This window comes from Mustela nivalis (assembly GCF_964662115.1).
Source record: "Mustela nivalis genome assembly, chromosome: 15".
Lineage (NCBI taxonomy): Eukaryota > Metazoa > Chordata > Mammalia > Carnivora > Mustelidae > Mustela > Mustela nivalis.
This window is the reverse complement of record NC_139034.1, coordinates 88,460,365-88,478,287: the sequence shown is the minus strand read 5'-3', so window position 1 is coordinate 88,478,287 and position 17,923 is coordinate 88,460,365. Positions and strand designations below refer to the sequence as shown.

The window sequence follows — 17,923 nt, the reverse complement described above, 5'->3', positions numbered from 1 at the left end:
TGCTTAAAATCTTATAAAATGTACACGGTGGCGTGTATGACACATGTCAGACTCGGTTCGCTAAGACGGCCCGTCTGCTGGCGACGCCCGAGCAGGCCTTCGGGGGGGTCTTGGGTTGGGTGGAAGGGGGGAGGGGTGGGGAGAGGAGGCGCACAGGGTGGGGGGGGTGAGCATGGGGAGGGGGATGGGAGGAGAAGGAGGACTGGGGGAGGGGAGGGGGGATGGGCACGGGGTGGGGGATGGGCACGGGGAGGGGGATGGGGGCTTCGGAGATGAGACGCAGCGGGGCACAAGGAAGCGGCGGGAGGGCCCAGCCGGCTCCGTTGGGGCTCACACTAACTCCTCAGGGACAAGCCTTAGGGTCCCCACGCTGTCCCGTGCCACGGAGTGCCCCGCCCACGTGTGCGGGTGTGAAAACCATCCCCGTGAGTGACGTGGACAACGCCTTCGCAGACTCTGCCCGTCCGTCCGGCACAGCTCCCCCAAACCGGGAACACACAGCCGTCAGGGGGTTTCGGTACCCCATCTCAGTTCCTGGCTCGCGGAACTCGCCGTGCCCTAGACCAAGGTTTCTAACAGCGTCCTGGAGCCTCCTCTGTTGGGAGGTGGGAGCCGTTCGCACCCTGTGGGTCTGCGACACCGACACCGACTGCTCCAAGAGCGCTGGGTGCGGCTCCGAGTAAAAACGGAAGTTCTGCAAAGAGGCAGGTGCAGGGCTTGCGGGGGAGGGTGTGGGGTATGGGCGGCCTGTGCTGGAGAGAAGCAATTCCCGGCACAGGTCTGGTGTCAGCAAAGCCTTCTGGGTGCCCGCTGTTCCCGGGCTGGGTCAAGGACGTGCCCACGGCTTACCCTCAGCTTCCGGCTCTGCTTCCGCACCAGCTTGCCATGCTGGATGAAATGCACGGGGCACTGGTTCATGGCGTTGTCTGCCTTATGGCGAAGCCAGTCCTCATAGCCCTGGGGGGGAGAGGAGACGCCCACTGGGGGGAGCTGAAGGCCATGGGGGTCCCTGGCCCTGAGCCCACCGCCCTGGACGTGCGGGTGGGCCGTGACCATGGTGCCACACCTCCGGCCTCGGCCAGGGGATGCACAAAGCTGCAGAAAAGCCAGAAGGTGCCTTTCCCACACCCAACACCCAGCAACCCACGAGTCCTACGTTTCCTCCTTAAACAGACCCCAATGTCCCCACTTCTGCAGGGCCCCAGCCACCGTGCCGCCCTTCTAGCCTCTAGACGGTTGGCCACCGTGTCTCGGGCCTGCAGTAATGGGGACACATGAGCCCCGAGGCCCCTGGGAGCCCCATTTTCCCCATTTGCTGTGGGACTTCTGAACGTTCACCTACAGGACACAGGTCTACAGTCTGAGCCCAAGTCCGCGGCACGTGACCGCCTCTAGTCGCTCCCCGTCAGCGGCCTGGCCGGAGCTCACTCAGGCAGGAGGACCGGGGTGGGGGTCTCCCGTTCCCCCTCCTGCAGGCCCAGGCCTGCGTCGCACCTGTTCCCTGACCCAGTGGGTGTGTCGCAGGCCCCCCAGTGCACGTGGGCCAATGGTGTGCAGGGGCTCAGAGAGGAGGGTCTGAGCTGGCCCCCAACGGACGCTCGGCGCTTGCCTGGAAGGGAGGGGGTGATACCAGCGTAAACAGCATGAAGGGGCGGCAGGGTCAGACACGGGGGACCCAGGGGCCAGGCCGGCCTGGAGGGTTAAAGACGGTGCAGGGCCTGCAAAAAGCCGGGCAAGAAAGGCAGGTGGGCAGCCTGGGAGGGCTCTGGGCCACGGCCTGCCTCACTGAAGTCAGGAGATGTGGACAGAGAGGGTCAGATGCTGGTCAGAGGCTGTTCAGCATGCAGGTGGGACTAGCAGGTGCCAGGCTCCCCCGCGGGGGCTTCCGGAGCTGCGAAGAAGGGCATCGGAGCCCCTGGATGTGTGGGCCGCAGCCACCAGGGGACCAGGGCTGAGGCGGGGAGGACGGAGGGGCCGGAGCTGTCCTGAGGTCGGGGCAGGTAAGGAGGACAGATGCACGGGGCAGGGGAGGGCTGGAAGCCGGGTACCCCCAGGAGTGGGGCGAGCAGAGACCCCACAGGCCCTCGGGGCACCTCCCCCGCGTCTGTCACTCGCTCCCGCTGAGGCCCGCCCGTGGCGCTGTCCGCCAGCCTCTCGGGGAGGAGGGGGGTCGTTCTTCCAAAACACACGGACAACCAAGGGAAACACGACTCCACTGTGCCCGCCTCTCGGGGACCTTTACGGATCACCCACCCTGACCCTCCGTGCCGCTCCCCGTCCCTTCTCGCTCGTCCCCCGAAAAGGCTCCTTCCTGTTCACGGTTTCACACGTTTACGGCACGTGCGTGTCACAGGCGACCACAGCGTTGCTCTAAGGGTCTACAAACGCGTGAGGACGACACAGCAGGTATCTGCCGTCACTCGGCGTGCCGTGTCCACGCAGCGGGGCTCGCCCTCAAGTCACTGCACCGCCCCCTGCACACCCCACAATAAACGTGCCGCCCGTGGCTACACTGCAGCACGACCTGCCCCAGAGAGGCCTGCGCAGAGAGTCCCAGGACAGCTCGCCGGGCCACTGGCCTGTTCTGGGATGTGCACAACACGCACCAACCGCGTTCGTGGCCTCTACTCCGATGGTCGCCGCCGACGGTTTCCCAAGACGAGAGCCCTGCGCTCCCGTGTGCAGCAGTGCAGCGGCCGACCACAGGGTCCTCCCTGGCTGCCCTTTGGGCTTTTACATTTAAAAGCCAAGCTAATGGGTAGGAAGTCAAGTCATTTTGTCCAAACCAGTCTTTCCAGATCCGTGGGGAGGGAGACAGAAAGCCCAAACTGGGACAAAGACATCCCTAACGCTCTGCTCCGTAGGGCAGCGCGCACACACCCGTGGGGCCGACGCTGGGCGCGGCGCAGGGGCGGCCGGAGGGGCTCCCTGCACACACACCACAGCGGCCGGGGCTGCTCTCCGATCTTCCTCGATCTGGAAAAAATCGCTCTGTGCTTCGACGGACCGACAGCATCCAGCGGCCATTGTCGCGCAAAATGTGTTTCGTTCCCTTTATTCTTCCTCAAAGACTAACACTGGAAAAGCAGCGCTCTGTCAGCAAGAACCGGACCATCAACAAAGTCAGTAGAAGCTGTTGTTCTACGAATGATCCAAGGTCCCCAATCAAAGGTCGACTTATCAACCCGGAAACACAAACATCGTGATGCTCAAGTCGGTTGCACATAGGCACCGGTTTCCGGAACATGTGACGAGTTCTTGTAACTCATCAATAAAAAGACAAAGAACCCAGTTTTAAGATGAATGGAGTATCTGGTGACACTTCTCTGAAGAAACGCGCAACGGCCAGTAAGCCCGGGAAAGATGCCAGCATCGTCCGTCCCCAGGAAATGCGAACCCCAAGCACCACGGCAGGAGATGCCGTCCTGACGGATGCGGCCCGGGCAGACGAGCCCGAGGCGTGTGGCGGGTCAGCAGTCCACAGGCTCGCTGGGGGGCTGCAGCCCGGACGCCGGGTCCTACTGGTTCAGGCAGCCCAGAGTGAGGACAGGCTAAGAAACTCTCCTAAAAACAGATTCCATCTCTGATCGGTTCTGAACTGAAAGCTTTGGTTTCCTCCCCAGACTCCCAGGACACCGCCCCTGCTGCTACGTCACCGAACGGCCTCATTTCAGCTCAGCCGTCGGTCCGGGACCGTTATCCACATCCATGTCCGGAGCTAAGTCTCCCGTGACTCGCTGACACGACACAGATGCTCGGTTCTGCATGCAAGGTGACGTCCCGTCACAGGAAGGTGCCGTCCCACTTTCCCCTGCAGACGTCTTACCTGCTTGATGGCCGTGACCGTGATGACAAAGAAGAGGGGGAGCCCGCTGGTCACGGGGCTCGTGGGCGTGTCGATGATCAGCTGCAAGGAGAGCAGAGTTACAGACGCCAGCGGGGACGGGGACGGGGACGGACCGGCCGGCCGACCCCCAGCGCCACCGGGGACCAGGATGGACCCATGGGCCCGCTCCCAGTGCGTCTCGGGGACTGGGGACGGGCCGGAGACGCCAACTACAACACCCGCGTTGGCTTACTGTAAACCTGCTGCTGTAAACTTCCACTAGTCCTAAGGCACCGACCCCCACGGAACGGAGGGTGGCCGCTGCAGACGGGGACCTGCTTACGGACCCAGGCGATCGGAGGCAAAGACGCAAGCCTGACCGTGCCGTGCGTTGTAGTTTCATTCACTGCTTTTGGCCCAAACCTCAAGTACTTGAATAAGTTAATGTGGGGACATGGTAAAAGTCCTCCTGCTCTGTTCGGCATGACTGAGGACGGTGAGGCGGCCAGTCCCAGATCACGTCAGAACCCCGCTCCCTCGCTCAGACCTCACTGTGGCTCTTCCGGCTCGTCCCACGCACACGTGGGGGAGGGTCACCCAACAACGCTGAGCCGGGCTGCCGAGTTTCCCCTAAAGAGGAGGGGGCCCCGATTTTCCCCCGAGGACTGGGCGGCAGCCGAAACCAACCCCAGGGCAGACTGGGCGCGTGTCTGTCTCAGCTTCAATGCCCCTCTGAGCCCACACAGCTGTCCATGGAGGATACAGACGGGGGGCTCCAGGGCCTGCTGTCACTCGACAGCAAACCCCACTTAACCTGCTCTCAGCTGAGCTCTGACCCTTGAGTGAGCGATAAAAAAGACAGCCGGCCTTACCTGTACCAGAAATATGATGAGAAAGTAAAAGTTGGCTATTCTTCTGAACTGTTCAAACAAGTTCTTGGGTATGAAGTTCCAGAACGTGTACTGTGTCAGAGGAAAACAGAGACTCGTCACTGTGATGGCATTTTCCTTCTTCACAGCGCTCGCGGTGGGGTCACGGCGGCGGGGTCACGGTGCCGGCGCCGCTGCGCGTCTGCTTTCCCTACGGAACTCTCAAGTCAGCCCTCGGCATGTCCTCCGTCTGCCGGCCAGAGAACGAGCTGCTGACGCAGGACCGCGCGCAGGGGAGCACGAGGCACCGAACCCCAGCGAATTCCACGTCCTGCCAAGCGGCCGACAACGGTCCACCTCCAGATCCTTTCACAAAACGTAAACCTCCGACTGTTAACACACACGTGCCCGGCGTTCCTCCCTGCCCGACTCCTTCCCCTTTGTCCTGTGACAGCGTCAGGCCGGCCCCAGAAAGTGACAGCCCAAGTCAGCACAAGGTGGTCATGCCCCAGCACGGAGATGGCCACGCACCCCTCCTGCACGTGCAGGGAGCGGAGGCCGGACAGGGAGGGGAGTCTGGCGACACCTACTCTCCAGACTTCTCATCTTGGCCTCCGAAGGAGAGTTTCCTTACCTGCTGCACTGAGGACAGTACCTCCCAGTCAGCACTGTGTTGGCATCCCGCCCGACCCCCCGGCGTCCGACCCCCCGGCGTCCGACCCTCTGCATCCCACCAGACATAGGCCATGTGTCTGGCCAAGATTTCCTCAGTCAATGGCTTCTCTAATTCTTAACAGCATCTTTTGAAGAGCCGGAAATTTTAGTTGCGAATTCGACTGTTTGCTGCCGGCCTGGCTCTGATCACTCACTAGACCACCAGGTTCTGCCGAGAGTTTTCTTTGGGATTTTCCCACCGACCTTCATGCCTCCTGCCTTGTTTCTTCCTGCCCGGTCCGCCTGTCCCGCACTCCTTCCTGTCCTCGCCGTATTAGCCACAACACCCAGGAAGGCGGCCGAACAGCGCAGAGGGGAGCCCGTGTCGCTCTTGGTCCTTGGGTGAAAGCGCCGACTCCGTTGCCGCCATCCGGGGCGGTACGAGCTGTGGTGTTACAGACACTCTCCACCACGCTGAAACGCTCCTGCTTCCCTAGTTAGCCGAAGCTCTTCACCAGGAACGGCGCTGGACTTGGCTGTGCGCAACGAGGCTTTCTTCCCTGGAGCACGAGCAGACTGAGAACCAAAGAGCAGGTCTCCTGGGCAGAGATGCCGTCCCGACGCCGGGAGCAGGTGCCGAGTACGTGCCGAGACCTTTGCCTCGGTTTCCCCACCCAATCCTAACTGCCAATTTTCTCAAAACACAGGCAATGTCTTTCCCTCCCCCCACAAGCTCCCCCAAAAACCAAAATAAAAAGGCCAAGCTTTGGATTCTTCCGTCGCTCCCCTACCTCAGGACAGCCGGCCGCTCGACGGACTCAGAAAACATTTACTCCTCGTTCCGCTGCGAAACCCGCGGCTCTAGAGTCAGACCCCATATGCGACACGGTCCTAACGCTTCAAAACCAAGTGAACTTCAGTGAATTATTCAGGGATGGGTGGTAGTTTCTCACGTGTTGAGTCGGTACACGGGCGCGTGCCCCGCGGGAATGCAGCTGTGACCTCAGCTCTGGCTCAACCTGATACTAGACATCACGGGGACCGTAAAATCCCCCAGCTCCGTGGACAGCACAAACACAGCCATCTTTCTAGATTTTTAAGAAAAATAAATATTTTTTCTCGTAAATAGGCCATAATGAAAAAGCGACTTTCCACCAACTTTTAAAAGGCGACATGAAAAGAAACGTGAGTTACGAGGCAGCCACAGCATTTATCGCTCGTTTCTGGGTTTCTGTGACCGGCCTGGACCGATCCGTGGTCTTCACAGACGTCCTGACCCCACAGGGCCGTCTTTAAGGCCTCGTCCCGTAAAACCGACCTTTACTGCCCAGCACCCACGCACGCTACTCATGACCCGGGAGTCAGAAATGTCCCCAAGCACCTGGGACACATTACTTGGTACCAAAGTCACGTTAACGGAAGAGCTCGTACTCAAATCCCCGCCTTCTGTCTCCCGAAGTGAGCACGATGAAAACCCAGGCCTGGCGGGAGACCGTGAGGCGCCCGGGGGCGCGGCAGGCGCTGCTGGCAAGGGCTTGAGAGGCCCATCGCTGCTCTCTGACCCTTACGTACCCCTGAACGTCCCATGTTAGAAAGCGCTTGTCTCCCACGGGTCATGAAATCGGAGACAGCGTCGTCTGCTTCTGAACGAGGAACCACGCTCAGACGCCACGGGAGCGTGGGGCTCGTCTGTGTGAAGGCGCCGCGTCCGGACCCGTCCGCCTCCCGATCTCGTGCGCCCGGAGCCAGCTCGGATCGGGACTGAGGCCACTTCAGGGACCGCTTCCCGCTACTGAGGCGCAGGGACGGCACGCACCGGCTCAGCTGCCACCGCTCGTGGTCCCCTCATCGCACAGGATAACCCGCCGCAAGTCACTCCTGCTGACGGCTGACGTGGTCAGAAAGGTTCGCTAACTCCGGATGGCGCGTGACGAGAAGGCGGAAACCCAGCAACAGAACGGGAACGTGCCTGGCACCTCGGCCCCACGCGGGCGGGTCACCAGGCGCCACCTTGGCCCCACACGGGCGGGTCACGGGGCGACACACAAGAGCCGGTGGCGGATGCAGGGGCCGCACACGCGTCGTCCTCCCGACGTCCAGGGCGCTGAGTGTCTGCGCAGACCGGGGGCCACGCCAGTATCGGGCCCAGCTCCCAGGCCGTCCGGGCAGCAGGCGGCACGTCGTCCCAGCGGCCCCGGGCTCAGCCGGAGCGCCTCCCTTCACCCCGACGCGAACGGCACGAGGTGGTCACTACTCCTTGCCGCTCTCCCCTGCGAATATCTCACGCGGGAGCCTCTGTGGGCACCGGGCTCAGCTCTGCGGCGGTCCCCGTGGCTCTGAGTAGCCCGGAGTGTGGGTCAGCCCCAGCACCGCGGGGGAAGGAGACCGAGTGAGTGCTGGGCACCGCTCTCGCTGACCACTGGAAGGTCTGACAACACACGCGAAGTGGCCTCGGCTCCTCTGGACCCAAACCCGGGCCCAGCGCCGCAGCCCTGACCTGCCCTGCAAGGTTGTCACAGACATGGAGCTGAGCTGCCTCGTTCACGACTGGGAGACTGGGAGCAGAAAATAGAAAATTACACCCCATCGCGGATCCCTGATGTTAGAAAAATGAGTGAGCGTCATGGCGGGCCAGTGAGAGGCAGTGCTGGGGCCACGGGGGCCACCCGGAGGCGTGGGCTCCGTGGCAGACGCACAGCTAGCAGTCAGCCCGCGGGCTTCACTCTGAGGCTGTTCCTTCGGCAGCAGGACAGGCTTCGTAAGGAGCAGCGGCTTCACACGGTGGTTCTGGGCTCAGGAGACACTCAGATGTCCTGGCGAACGCGGTCCGTCCACATCTGCCTGGGAATAGTGGTCGCGCTGCCAGTGGCCAGCAGTGAGGGATACTGGGAGGCATGGACTGACCGGACAGCCTGAGCCTGACGGCAACGGTCCTGAGGGCCGGAGCTGGGATCCACATGGATCCGGCGCCCAGAGAAGCAGTTCGCTGACCGAGCAGGCGGCATCCGGTCCTTCCCCTGGATCTGGGGTCTGCTCGCTCACAAGCTCCAGCAGGCGCGGGGCGTGGGGGTCCATGCGGCGTCACAGGCACAAGCAACGGGACGCCCTGCGGTGTGGGTTCTTTTCTCCTTCATCCCAGACACACCTGCCCAGGGTGTCTCCGCCAGAATGCCAACTGAACTCTGCGTCAGGGGTCGCCTGGTCGGCCTTTCCGCGGGACAGGTCAGAAGCCGAGCCAGGACAGGTGGGCTTCTGACCCCCATGGCAGCTCCCTCGAGCCTGCGGCCACACCAGGTCGCAGCTGGCGGTCCTCGCTCTCGCTCTTCCCAGGAAAAGGTGGATGCGTCACAGCACGCGTCCTCCGCACCCGCTGCGGACCTGGAGTGCACCCGTCAGGCCGTTCTCTCCGCGCTCTCGGAGCCGTCGAGACGAAAGCAATCACACGCTCTAGATGCCGACACACGCCACGGCTGCCGTCCAGCCCGACAGCTCGGCGCGCAGCCTGCAGCCTTCCGAGAGCCTCTTCCATGCAGGCTCCGATTAGCCGCTGACGCTGTGCTGTCCGTACGTGATTTCTCCTTAAACGACGCACCATCGTCTCCCACGGACAGCTCACTGCGCCACTACCCTGTCCCTGCGGTCATCTCAGAGCAGAGGACGCAGGGCCCCTCCCGTTCAGGAGTGGAGACTCAGGCCCGGAGCATCTGTGTGGCCTCAGCCTGACCTGCCCCTTGCGAGGAGGTCGACTCAGTTCCTACCGCTCAGAAGGAGCCTTCGTGGGAAGGACCCGCCGTGAAAGCCCCGGGAAGCGGCACGTCTGTCTCGAGCGCTCCTTCCCCCACCCGTCAGAAACTGAGGCAGTGCTGTGGGCCCAGGGCGGATAGGGCAGCTGGGGGCGGTGGGGGCCACCCCAGGGACAGAAAAGGTGGGACAATGACCCAGCACGTCAGAGTCCCTGCGGGAGTCTTTGAAAGGAACACACGAACACGAAGCGGCTGTCCCACTGCAACCAGGGCACAGAGTCGGGAGTCACTGCTTTTGGCAGAGCGGGTAACCAGCAACCCCAGAGGGCTCAGGGAGACGAGGTCCCAGACAGAAGCTCACCTTGGAGGAGACGATTCTGTTGTCGGGGTGTCTCTGCGGGATGTAGGCCTCAGCACCTGGGGGGGGCTCCCTGTGCCCCACGTAGATGGTCCGGCTGTCCACCCAGTTCTCTTCTCCGGCACACTGTTGGGGACAGAGTGGCGTTAGCAGGGAGACCGCTCCTCCCGGAGTGCCGTCTGGGACGCACGCCTCACCCGCACAGGCTGCCCAGGCCACGGCCGCCCCGATCCCACTCAACCCCCATGGAGTACGTTCCCCAAGGACCGGGCTGAATGGGCGGTCTGCTCCCCCAGAAAAGCCGGCGGGAAGCCCCTTCAAGCTGGTTGTCAGGGGAAAGGACACGGCGGGGCTCCAAGGAGACAGCGCGGCACGATCCCGGGCTCCCAACACAGGAGGGCAGCTGTCAGACCCCCGGGAGCAGGGGAAGACTGTCGCGCAGGAGGGCACCGTGGGCGCTCCCGCTCCCCACTCGAGGCTTCTCCCAGTGAGAGAGGCGGCTGCGGTCTGGCCCGGATTCGTATTATTCAAGGGTCGTGCCCGTGAGGCCCATGAGCTTCTGACCCCAAAAATCTTTACACTCATCCAACCCTATGCTGTCAACACAGAAGAGCCAGGACACCACAGTGACAGATGAAAGCTAAAATGAAGCCTCGAACAGGCCCAGCTCAGGGTCCCCAGGCCCTCTCCCCCAGCCGGCGGCCCAGCTCAGGGTCCTGGCCTCTGTCCGGGCGGCCCCTGGGCTCCGGGACGTGGGAGAGGAGAGCCGGTCAGTGTCAACAGGACAGGAGAAGGCGGGTCAGATCAAAGCTCGGGCCCAAGTGTCCTTGATCACGGCCTCAGGCAGCTCCGCAGGCCGAGGGCAGCGCCGCACCCCAGCTGCCAACAACGAACACGAAATGTTGGAGCCCGGGGTCTCCCGCCTCCGCGGCTTGCTGTGCCCACCCCTGTGGGTCAGGGAGCCCTCACCCCTGATGGGAACTCAGGACAGCCTGGCCTCGCCTGGGTTGGTGTTTCTGCTCACGTGCCATCGGTTTGCCCGTCCCCAGGGTTTGAGCCTCTGGGCGTGCCCCCAGCACATGCGTGCACATTCCCTTAGCCAATGCCGCCTCTAGGCCTCCCGACAGGGCCGGGCTTTGCGAGACGCCGGTGCAGACGAAGGGCAGAGATCAAGCCGGTCTCCGTAACTCCAGCGGTATGTCTGCACACGCCCGGCGGGGACACGAGAAACCCAGAATCCCCGGCAGAGAACAGGCTGGCCCGTCACCGGCAGGGTCTGGGGACGTGGCCCTGCCAGGAGCCCGCAGCCCAATAGGAACCCAGGGCCCTGAGGGCCAGGCCGCACCCGAGCCAGCACGGGCCCCCGCCACCGCCCCCTGCCCCTTCCTGCTGCCTTCCCATTTTGGGGGTGCTCACGAAACGCCCCGTAAGAGCATCACATGTCTTACTCTGGGTCAAAAGGCTTCCATCCCTGCTGCTTGCAAACTTACGCTGAAAGAGAATACACGGAAAAGGAACCAGGAAAAGAACATAAAAACAGCTTTTACTACAAAAATGAAAATCCTGAAGACCTTTCTCCAGCCACTGGCTTCGGCCCCAGCACGGACTGTGGACACATCAGCCCTCCCCCGGGGCAGCCAAGGCGCCCGCTGTGTCCGGATGGGTCCCCCTCTCTAGGGAGGCAGAGTCGGAATGAACGTTACCAAGGCCAGCCCACACCCTGCACACCGTCTCGCGGACGCGCGCTGTTGAAGCACAGGACACCTCAAATATGACCACGCGAATAGTGACCGTCTACCGCCTGCAGGACGAGACCAGAGTCACCAACCAGCAGTCGGCCTCGCTACGTCATTGCAACGACAGACCCAGTGGGGAGGGACCCAGACGTCCCGGGTGAGCGCTCAGCCCCACCTCAGGATGCTGCCTTCCTGCCATTCCCTGAGGGACAGAAAGAAGCCACCAGCTTCCAGAAGGCCCCTGGCTCCTGGGACCAGTGACCACTCGGTGGACTCGAAGGCCTTCGGTGAAGGTCTCCAGTGGACGCTGCTCACCACACAGTCAGCGTCACGGGGCCCAGGGAAGGACACGTCCCGAGGTCAGGACCTTACGGGGCATCCCACGTGCGCCCCTGACGAGCCGGCAGAGTCTCCGGGTTCAGATCAAGACCACGGTTTGCGTGGTGTTCTCTGCATCCACGTCCAGCTCTGAGAGGAGACTAAAACCAAATGTGCAAGACGTGAGGAGACCCGACCCACAAGGCTCCCCCAAGCGCCCATCACGCGTGCATCCTGCAGCGGACTGACTCTGTGGCTGCGGACGTGTCGGTCAGCACTCCTGCGTCCAACCCTGTCAGCGGGATTCTGCTTCTCTGTCCAAGAAGCAGCGAAAACACACTTACTAGCCCCGATATATGACTTCACGACCTCGTCAGTCCTGAGCCAAACACCAGCGCCACGGTCTGCGTCCAGCAGTGGCGCCCACGGAACGGCATCACGCCGCTCTGAGCTGGAGCGTGACCACATGGGTCCTCACGAAACCCCCGAGGCCGGGAAAACAGCGACACCAGCCTCTGTCTTTAGGGATTCATCTTGGACTGGACCAGCGATGACACCCAACATGGCCTCCACGATGCACACCTTGGAGCGCCGGGGACGGCTGGGGGTGTGCATCCCCACGCAGGGCTGAGCCGCCCCCGACGGCTCCTCCCCAGCTCCCAGCGGCCCCGGAGGACGGCTCCCGCACACCCCCACGGCTGGCACCACGTCCAGACCAAAGTGGACACCTGTCCCACGGGGACGCGCCCAAGCATCCTCTGGCCTCCAAGCCGCAAACCCAGGGCCACGCCAGCGCCGCTCCACACGCCCTCTCGCAGCTCACGAGGGGAGGCACCATGGCGGGCGCGTTCCCAATCCGGCGGACTCACACAGAGGAGGAAGGAGTCCTTACCATCGCGAGAGCGAAACTGTCACATACAGAAACGAAGAGACACTTCACCAAGACGGCGGCTGACGGGGAGGCCGGGCAGAGCGCTCGGCGGGCCAGCCGGCACCATTGTCCGGAGGAACCACACATAAATAAGGAGGCGGTTCGGGCAGCGAGCGAGATCAGCACCGAGCAGACACCATGGGCACTGAGGGCTCCGGTCTCCTGACCCGACGAAGCGACCTGCGAATCCGAGTGCGGACGAGGCCGTCCCTGGAGTGACGGCACGATTCCCCGCAGGCCACGCGGCTCGGAGGGCGGTCGGAGCTGGGAATGCCCCTCCGCCTCCGTCCCAGGGCCAAGGAACCTGCAAATACGGTCGTTGACCAACTCACGCAGCACACTTCTGTCCAGTCTGAAAAGATCCAGGCGGACGGTCCGGTTCACAGTGAGGGACCGCGTCCCACTCCCGAGTCACCGTGTAAATGGAGTCTAACCCAGAACAGGAGCAGAAAAGACTCTGTGGACAGCAAGCGCACGTTCTCGCGGCAACCCTGCTTCCTCCCGTCCGGTCCCGACGGCGCCGCCGACTGTTGCGTGGCTGATGGTCCCGTCCGCACAGAGGCACAGAACGACCATTCACGCAAACGGTCGGGCAGCGGCCACGTCGCGTACACCACCGGTGGCTGCTGGGAGACACGCACGGGAGCCACAGGAGACACGCTTACACGCCCCGGGCGGCGAGGACGGGCGTGTTGGGAGCCGGGCCTCTCCGTCACAGGCGGGAACGTGAGGTGGTGCAGCCGCCGTGAGAGGCCACTGCGGCTTCCCAGAAACGTGAGCGTGTGGCCACCACACAACCCAGCGGTCCCAGTGCTCGGTTGCGCCCAGAGCAGTGGAAGCCGCCGTCCACCGCCCTGCAGGCACACACGTGCTCACAGCGGCTGTGCTCGTAACAGCCGGCACATCCATCGGCCGACCGACGGGGCCGGTCTACCGGCGTCACGGAGTCACCACTCGGCACCAGGACATGCTACGGCACAGGGAACTGGGAAAACATACGGAAGGGGCAGAAGTGGAGACAGGAGGGCCCGTGTTGTGGGTTCCAGTCACGTGCAATGCCCAGGACAGGCAAATCCGCAGGGACCATGCCCGTCAGCGGCTGGGCGAGGGGTCACTAATGGTGTCGTCTGGGGGAGGCAGATGCTCTGACTGGGGGTGCAGTGGGCGCACAGCGCCGCGAACCTGTTCCACCGGCGTGGATGCGTCGCACACATGCGAACGCCCTGTGGTAGGCGAGTCCCACCTCACCAGCGATGCGACAGCTACTCCCGCTCCATGAGTCGCTGTGTGGTTCGCGCGCCACATCTCTTCTCACTGCAGCGACGCGTGGCGGTCACCCAGCTCCCAGCTCCCGAGCACGCCTGCCATCCGTTCTGGGCTCCGGCTCGCCCTTCTTCGTTTTCTCGGACGGAGAGGCCATTCCTGGGTCTGAACCATGTCCCCTGCCCAGTCTCCGCAGGGACTCTGGGAACTGAGATGGAAAGTTCTCGTGTAACCCTTTCGGGAAGTGAAGGATCCAGCAGGGGCCATGACCGGGCAGAACCCCGTGCCGACGTGCACAGTCGCTCCGCACTGTCTGCGGGCAGACGACTGGTCGTCCCGGTGACAGGAGGAGGTGTAGCCGGTGGGCTCCGCGAGTCCTCGGCGCACCTCTGCCAACAGCAGGCTCAGGCAGGGACCAGGCAACAGCTCGGCCGGGGGACCTCGGCCGCGGCTCCCAGGGCAAGGGCTTCAGACGCTAAGCTGGACCACCTCACCTCAGGACATTGCTGCAGCCAGAGCTCACGAGGCTCAGTCAGGGTGAGGTGGTGAGTCACGGCGGTGGGTGAGCCCCCGACCCGCATCAACACCTGCTCACCGGCCCACCACAAGGTGACCCGTTGGCAGAAGGCTCTGGGGGTGGGGGAGGCAGTGCCAGACGTGCCCATCAGACTCCCTTCGCTGACTCTCGCACGACCGCAGGGGAGCAACCAGGAAGGGCGCCAAGGGCCAGGGCAGGGAGCAGGCCCGCCAAGAGCCGTGTATGCAGCGGCCCCGGGGGTCTGTGCGGAAGCAGGACCGAGCCTCCTGGAAGGGTCCGCACGAGGCCAGAGGACACGGGCAGGCGCAGAGGGAGTGCTGAGGGCCGGGAAGAGGAGAAGAGTGTGGGCGACCCCAGCCTCCGCCAGCCCAGGGACGCCGCGGCAGCCACCCCCAGCCCGAGACGGCAGCCGCTCTGAGAAAGGGTCACTGCCAGGAGCCGCGTGACACACAGACGCGGCCCTCGGAACACCCTGCGGGGCTCTCTGCCTTGATGCTTCTCTGCTACGGTAGTTTCGACAAGGATCCACTCGTCACTGCCCGAGAAGCCCAATCCTGTGTCTGTGGGCTTGGCGGCCCATCCCTTGGGGTATGGCGCTGGTGCTTGGCGGCCGACGGCCTCAGGGATGGGCTGACCATGGGCCACGTTCTTCTCTGTGACCGCCAGCGTCCCTTGCGGTTCCGCGAGATCCGGGGCACAGGCTCGAGTCCCTTAGATGCTGCCCCTGCTCTCCTGGACGTCTGGGCTGTTCTTCACGGACGTCAGGAGGACCTGCCACTCGTCGGGGAGCGACCCCACACCAAAGCCTCCGCCACTGGGGGCCTGGACCCCAACAGGAAGACGCCAACCCGGGCAGCAAACAGGGTCAGAGTTCACCGGCTTCTTGGAAATGAGGGACAAGACCATGACGGTGCGGCCTCACCCACCACGAAGAGTCAAGGACCAGGAACGGAGCTGTGGCTCGGAGGTCAGGCAGAGCCAGGGGCACCCGGGATTCTCCTGCAGCTCCGTGCACGATCCTGCCCCGTCCCCGCCTTCCAGGGGCTGCGCCGTGGGGGGACGAGCGGACGGACGAGCGGACGGACGAGGGGACGGACGAGGGGACGGACGAGGGGACGGACGAGGGGACGGACGAGGGGACGGACGAGCGGACGGACGAGGGGACGGACGAGGGGACGGACGAGGGGACGGACGAGCGGACGGACGAGCGGACGGACGAGGGGACGGACGAGGGGACGGACGAGGGGACGGACGAGCGGACGGACGAGCGGACGGACGAGGGGACGGACGAGCGGACGGACGAGCGGACGGACGAGCGGACGGACGAGCGGACAGACGAGGGGACGGACGAGCGGACGGACGAGGGGACGGACGAGCGGACGGACGAGCGGACGGATGAGCGGACAGACGAGGGGACGGACGAGGGGACGGATGAGGGGAACGGACGAGCGGACGGACGAGCGGACGATGAGGGGACGGACGAGCGGACGGACGAGGGGACGGACGAGGGGACGGACGAGGGGACGGACGAGCGGACGATGAGGGGACGGACGAGCGGACGGACGAGGGGACGGACGAGGGGACGGAGGAGCGGACGGACGAGGGGACGGACGAGCGGACGGACGAGCGGACGGACGAGCGGACGACGAGGGGACGGACGAGCGGACGGACAAGGGGACAGACAAGGACGGACAAGGACGGACGAGCGGATGGACAAGGCACCAGGGAGTCCTCCTTACGCAGACGCACAGACCTCGGGATGAACCTGTGGGAGAATGGGAGGGCGTTGGCCGGGAGCGCGCGGGGGCCACGGTGTCGGAGGTGGGAGCGCAGGACCTTCGCCCGAAGCTGACCAGGGCCCCCTGGGTTCCGGGGCCCACCTGGCTCTCGGACGGCCTATGTTGGAAGTGGGGCCCCAGCATCGGTGGCCAAGGCTGAGGCTGGTCCTTGTCGGCGTGGAGCCAAGCCACAGGGTCCAGGCAGGGCTGACCCTGTGCCCTCACTGCTCTGCTGCCCCTGCTGGGGGGGACACCCCCACACGAGGAACTGACACAGAGAGAACTACAGAACAGAGAAAGAAACCACCAGATTTGAGAAGGGTTAATGTTTTTGCCATATTTGCACCAAGTGAATTTTTTCCAGAAATTAATGAGAAATACAGATTTTAATAAGCATCTGAAAGTGCTCACTTTCTCCTCCTCCTCCAGACTTTGGACAGCGAGGGAGGCAGAGAAGTCTCGTGTAGGGACCCGGCTGCAGGGGCAGGACCCCGGGGACACAGAGGCCGCCAGGCTCGGCCGACCAGGCGGGTTCAGGGCTGGGGCTCCTCCCACGGTGTCCCCCCGGGCAGGTCTGTGTCAGGCAGCGGAAGGGGAGAACCCAGCACCCCTGTGGGCGTGGGGAGCGCCGAGGCGGTGCCGCTCCCGCAGCGTCTCCGGGCGCCCCACTGCTCTGCACAGGGACGTCCCCGACCCGCGCTCCCGACGTGTCTCCCGGGTGAACACCCGCTCCGCGGCCGCGGTGCTGCCCTCCAGCTGCCTCTCCTCCTTGGAGGCAGGCGCCCTCCTGACTTCACCTTTGAGCCGGTTATAAGATCTGGTTCCCTCGCAACAAGCAAGGTGCGGCCTCTTGTGTGTATCGGGGCGGGAATCACGGTTTTACAAAGTTCTGAAAATTATCCCTCCGTTGTGGGGGGCCGGGTACTCCACAGTGGGGTTCACGCAGGGTCCCGGGGTTCCAACCCGCACATTCAGGCTCTGCCCGGCTCACACTCGCCATGCGGCCCACACAAGCAGGACTAGAATGTTCCAGAAAGGAAGAAAACAGAAGCGTTACGACAGCGGCCGTATCCCGCTGCCGTGCCAAAGACGCGGGGAAAGAAGCAAGGACGCACGCCGTCACCTACCTGACGCTGCTGGTGGCCCCCTCACCGCTGCCCCAGACCGCCACCGTCCCGGACCACAGGGCGGGGAGGGCGACCGCAGGGAAGGCCTGGCATCACCCCGCCGGCGTCGGAGGCCGCGCCGTGACCAGCCCCCCAGGGCCAGCGTGCTGCTCCCCTTTCTTTGCACGGGACAGGGAGGGCAGGGCCGCCCGTCTGCTCCCGGGAAGCCCATCACTATTTCCCCAGACTCCCGCAGCACCGTTAACGTGGCTTTTGAGGGCTGCGGGCACAAGCAGGTTTTAGGCCACGTGAAATATTTCCCACTAACGCTGCTAGTTAGTTCTGCCCCCAAATCTGCAGGGTCACGGGCGTGCTCACCCCTACGCAGGATCCACGTCCCCACACCTGCCGGAGCCGCCGCCTCCCTCTCCCGGCACCGACGTGGATTCTACCAGATTCGCTCTGGTCTGGGGAAACTGCATAATGTGCTCAAGGTTCCATTTTTTTTTTAAATTTATTTTCGGCATAACAGTATCATTATTTTTTCACCACACCCAGAGCTCCATGCAATCCGTGCCCTCTCTAATACCCAACATTTTCAACAAGACCCATTTCCTAAAGGACAAACCTGAGCCCAAGGTGCTTCCGAAGAGCACACCTGACCACCGAGACTCCACGGCACGGGGCATCTGCGTGAGACGGGCACCGTCTGCTCACACGCGGACGCAGGCCACACCCCAGCCCAGGACGCACGGGGTCACTGACCATGGGGGCTGCCCTGCCCAGAAGGGAGAGGAGCTCCC

The 17,923-nt window shown here is 63.6% G+C and overlaps 1 protein-coding gene across 19 annotated transcripts in view; it reads right to left on the bottom strand.

Annotated features, from left to right (window-relative positions):
- The window catches only part of ATP11A (ATPase phospholipid transporting 11A), a 217,341-nt gene that overhangs the window by 159,056 nt on the left and 40,362 nt on the right, over nucleotides 1-17,923 (bottom strand). For 18 of the 19 annotated variants that reach the window (XR_014303391.1, XR_014303392.1, XM_082701096.1 and 15 more), the window contains exons 2-5: nucleotides 9,454-9,576; nucleotides 4,699-4,788; nucleotides 3,827-3,907; nucleotides 850-957 (exon numbers count right to left, since the gene is read on the bottom strand). Coding sequence is in view for 17 of the 19 variants with exons in the window: in XM_082701096.1 (XP_082557222.1) it covers nucleotides 850-957; nucleotides 3,827-3,907; nucleotides 4,699-4,788; nucleotides 9,454-9,576 (402 nt within the window). In the remaining 2 variants the exon portion in view is untranslated. Of the gene's footprint in view, nucleotides 1-849; nucleotides 958-3,826; nucleotides 3,908-4,698; nucleotides 4,789-9,453; nucleotides 9,577-12,396; nucleotides 12,616-13,683; nucleotides 13,776-17,923 lie in introns of those variants that run through there. The other variant, XM_082701103.1, reaches the window with a different exon arrangement.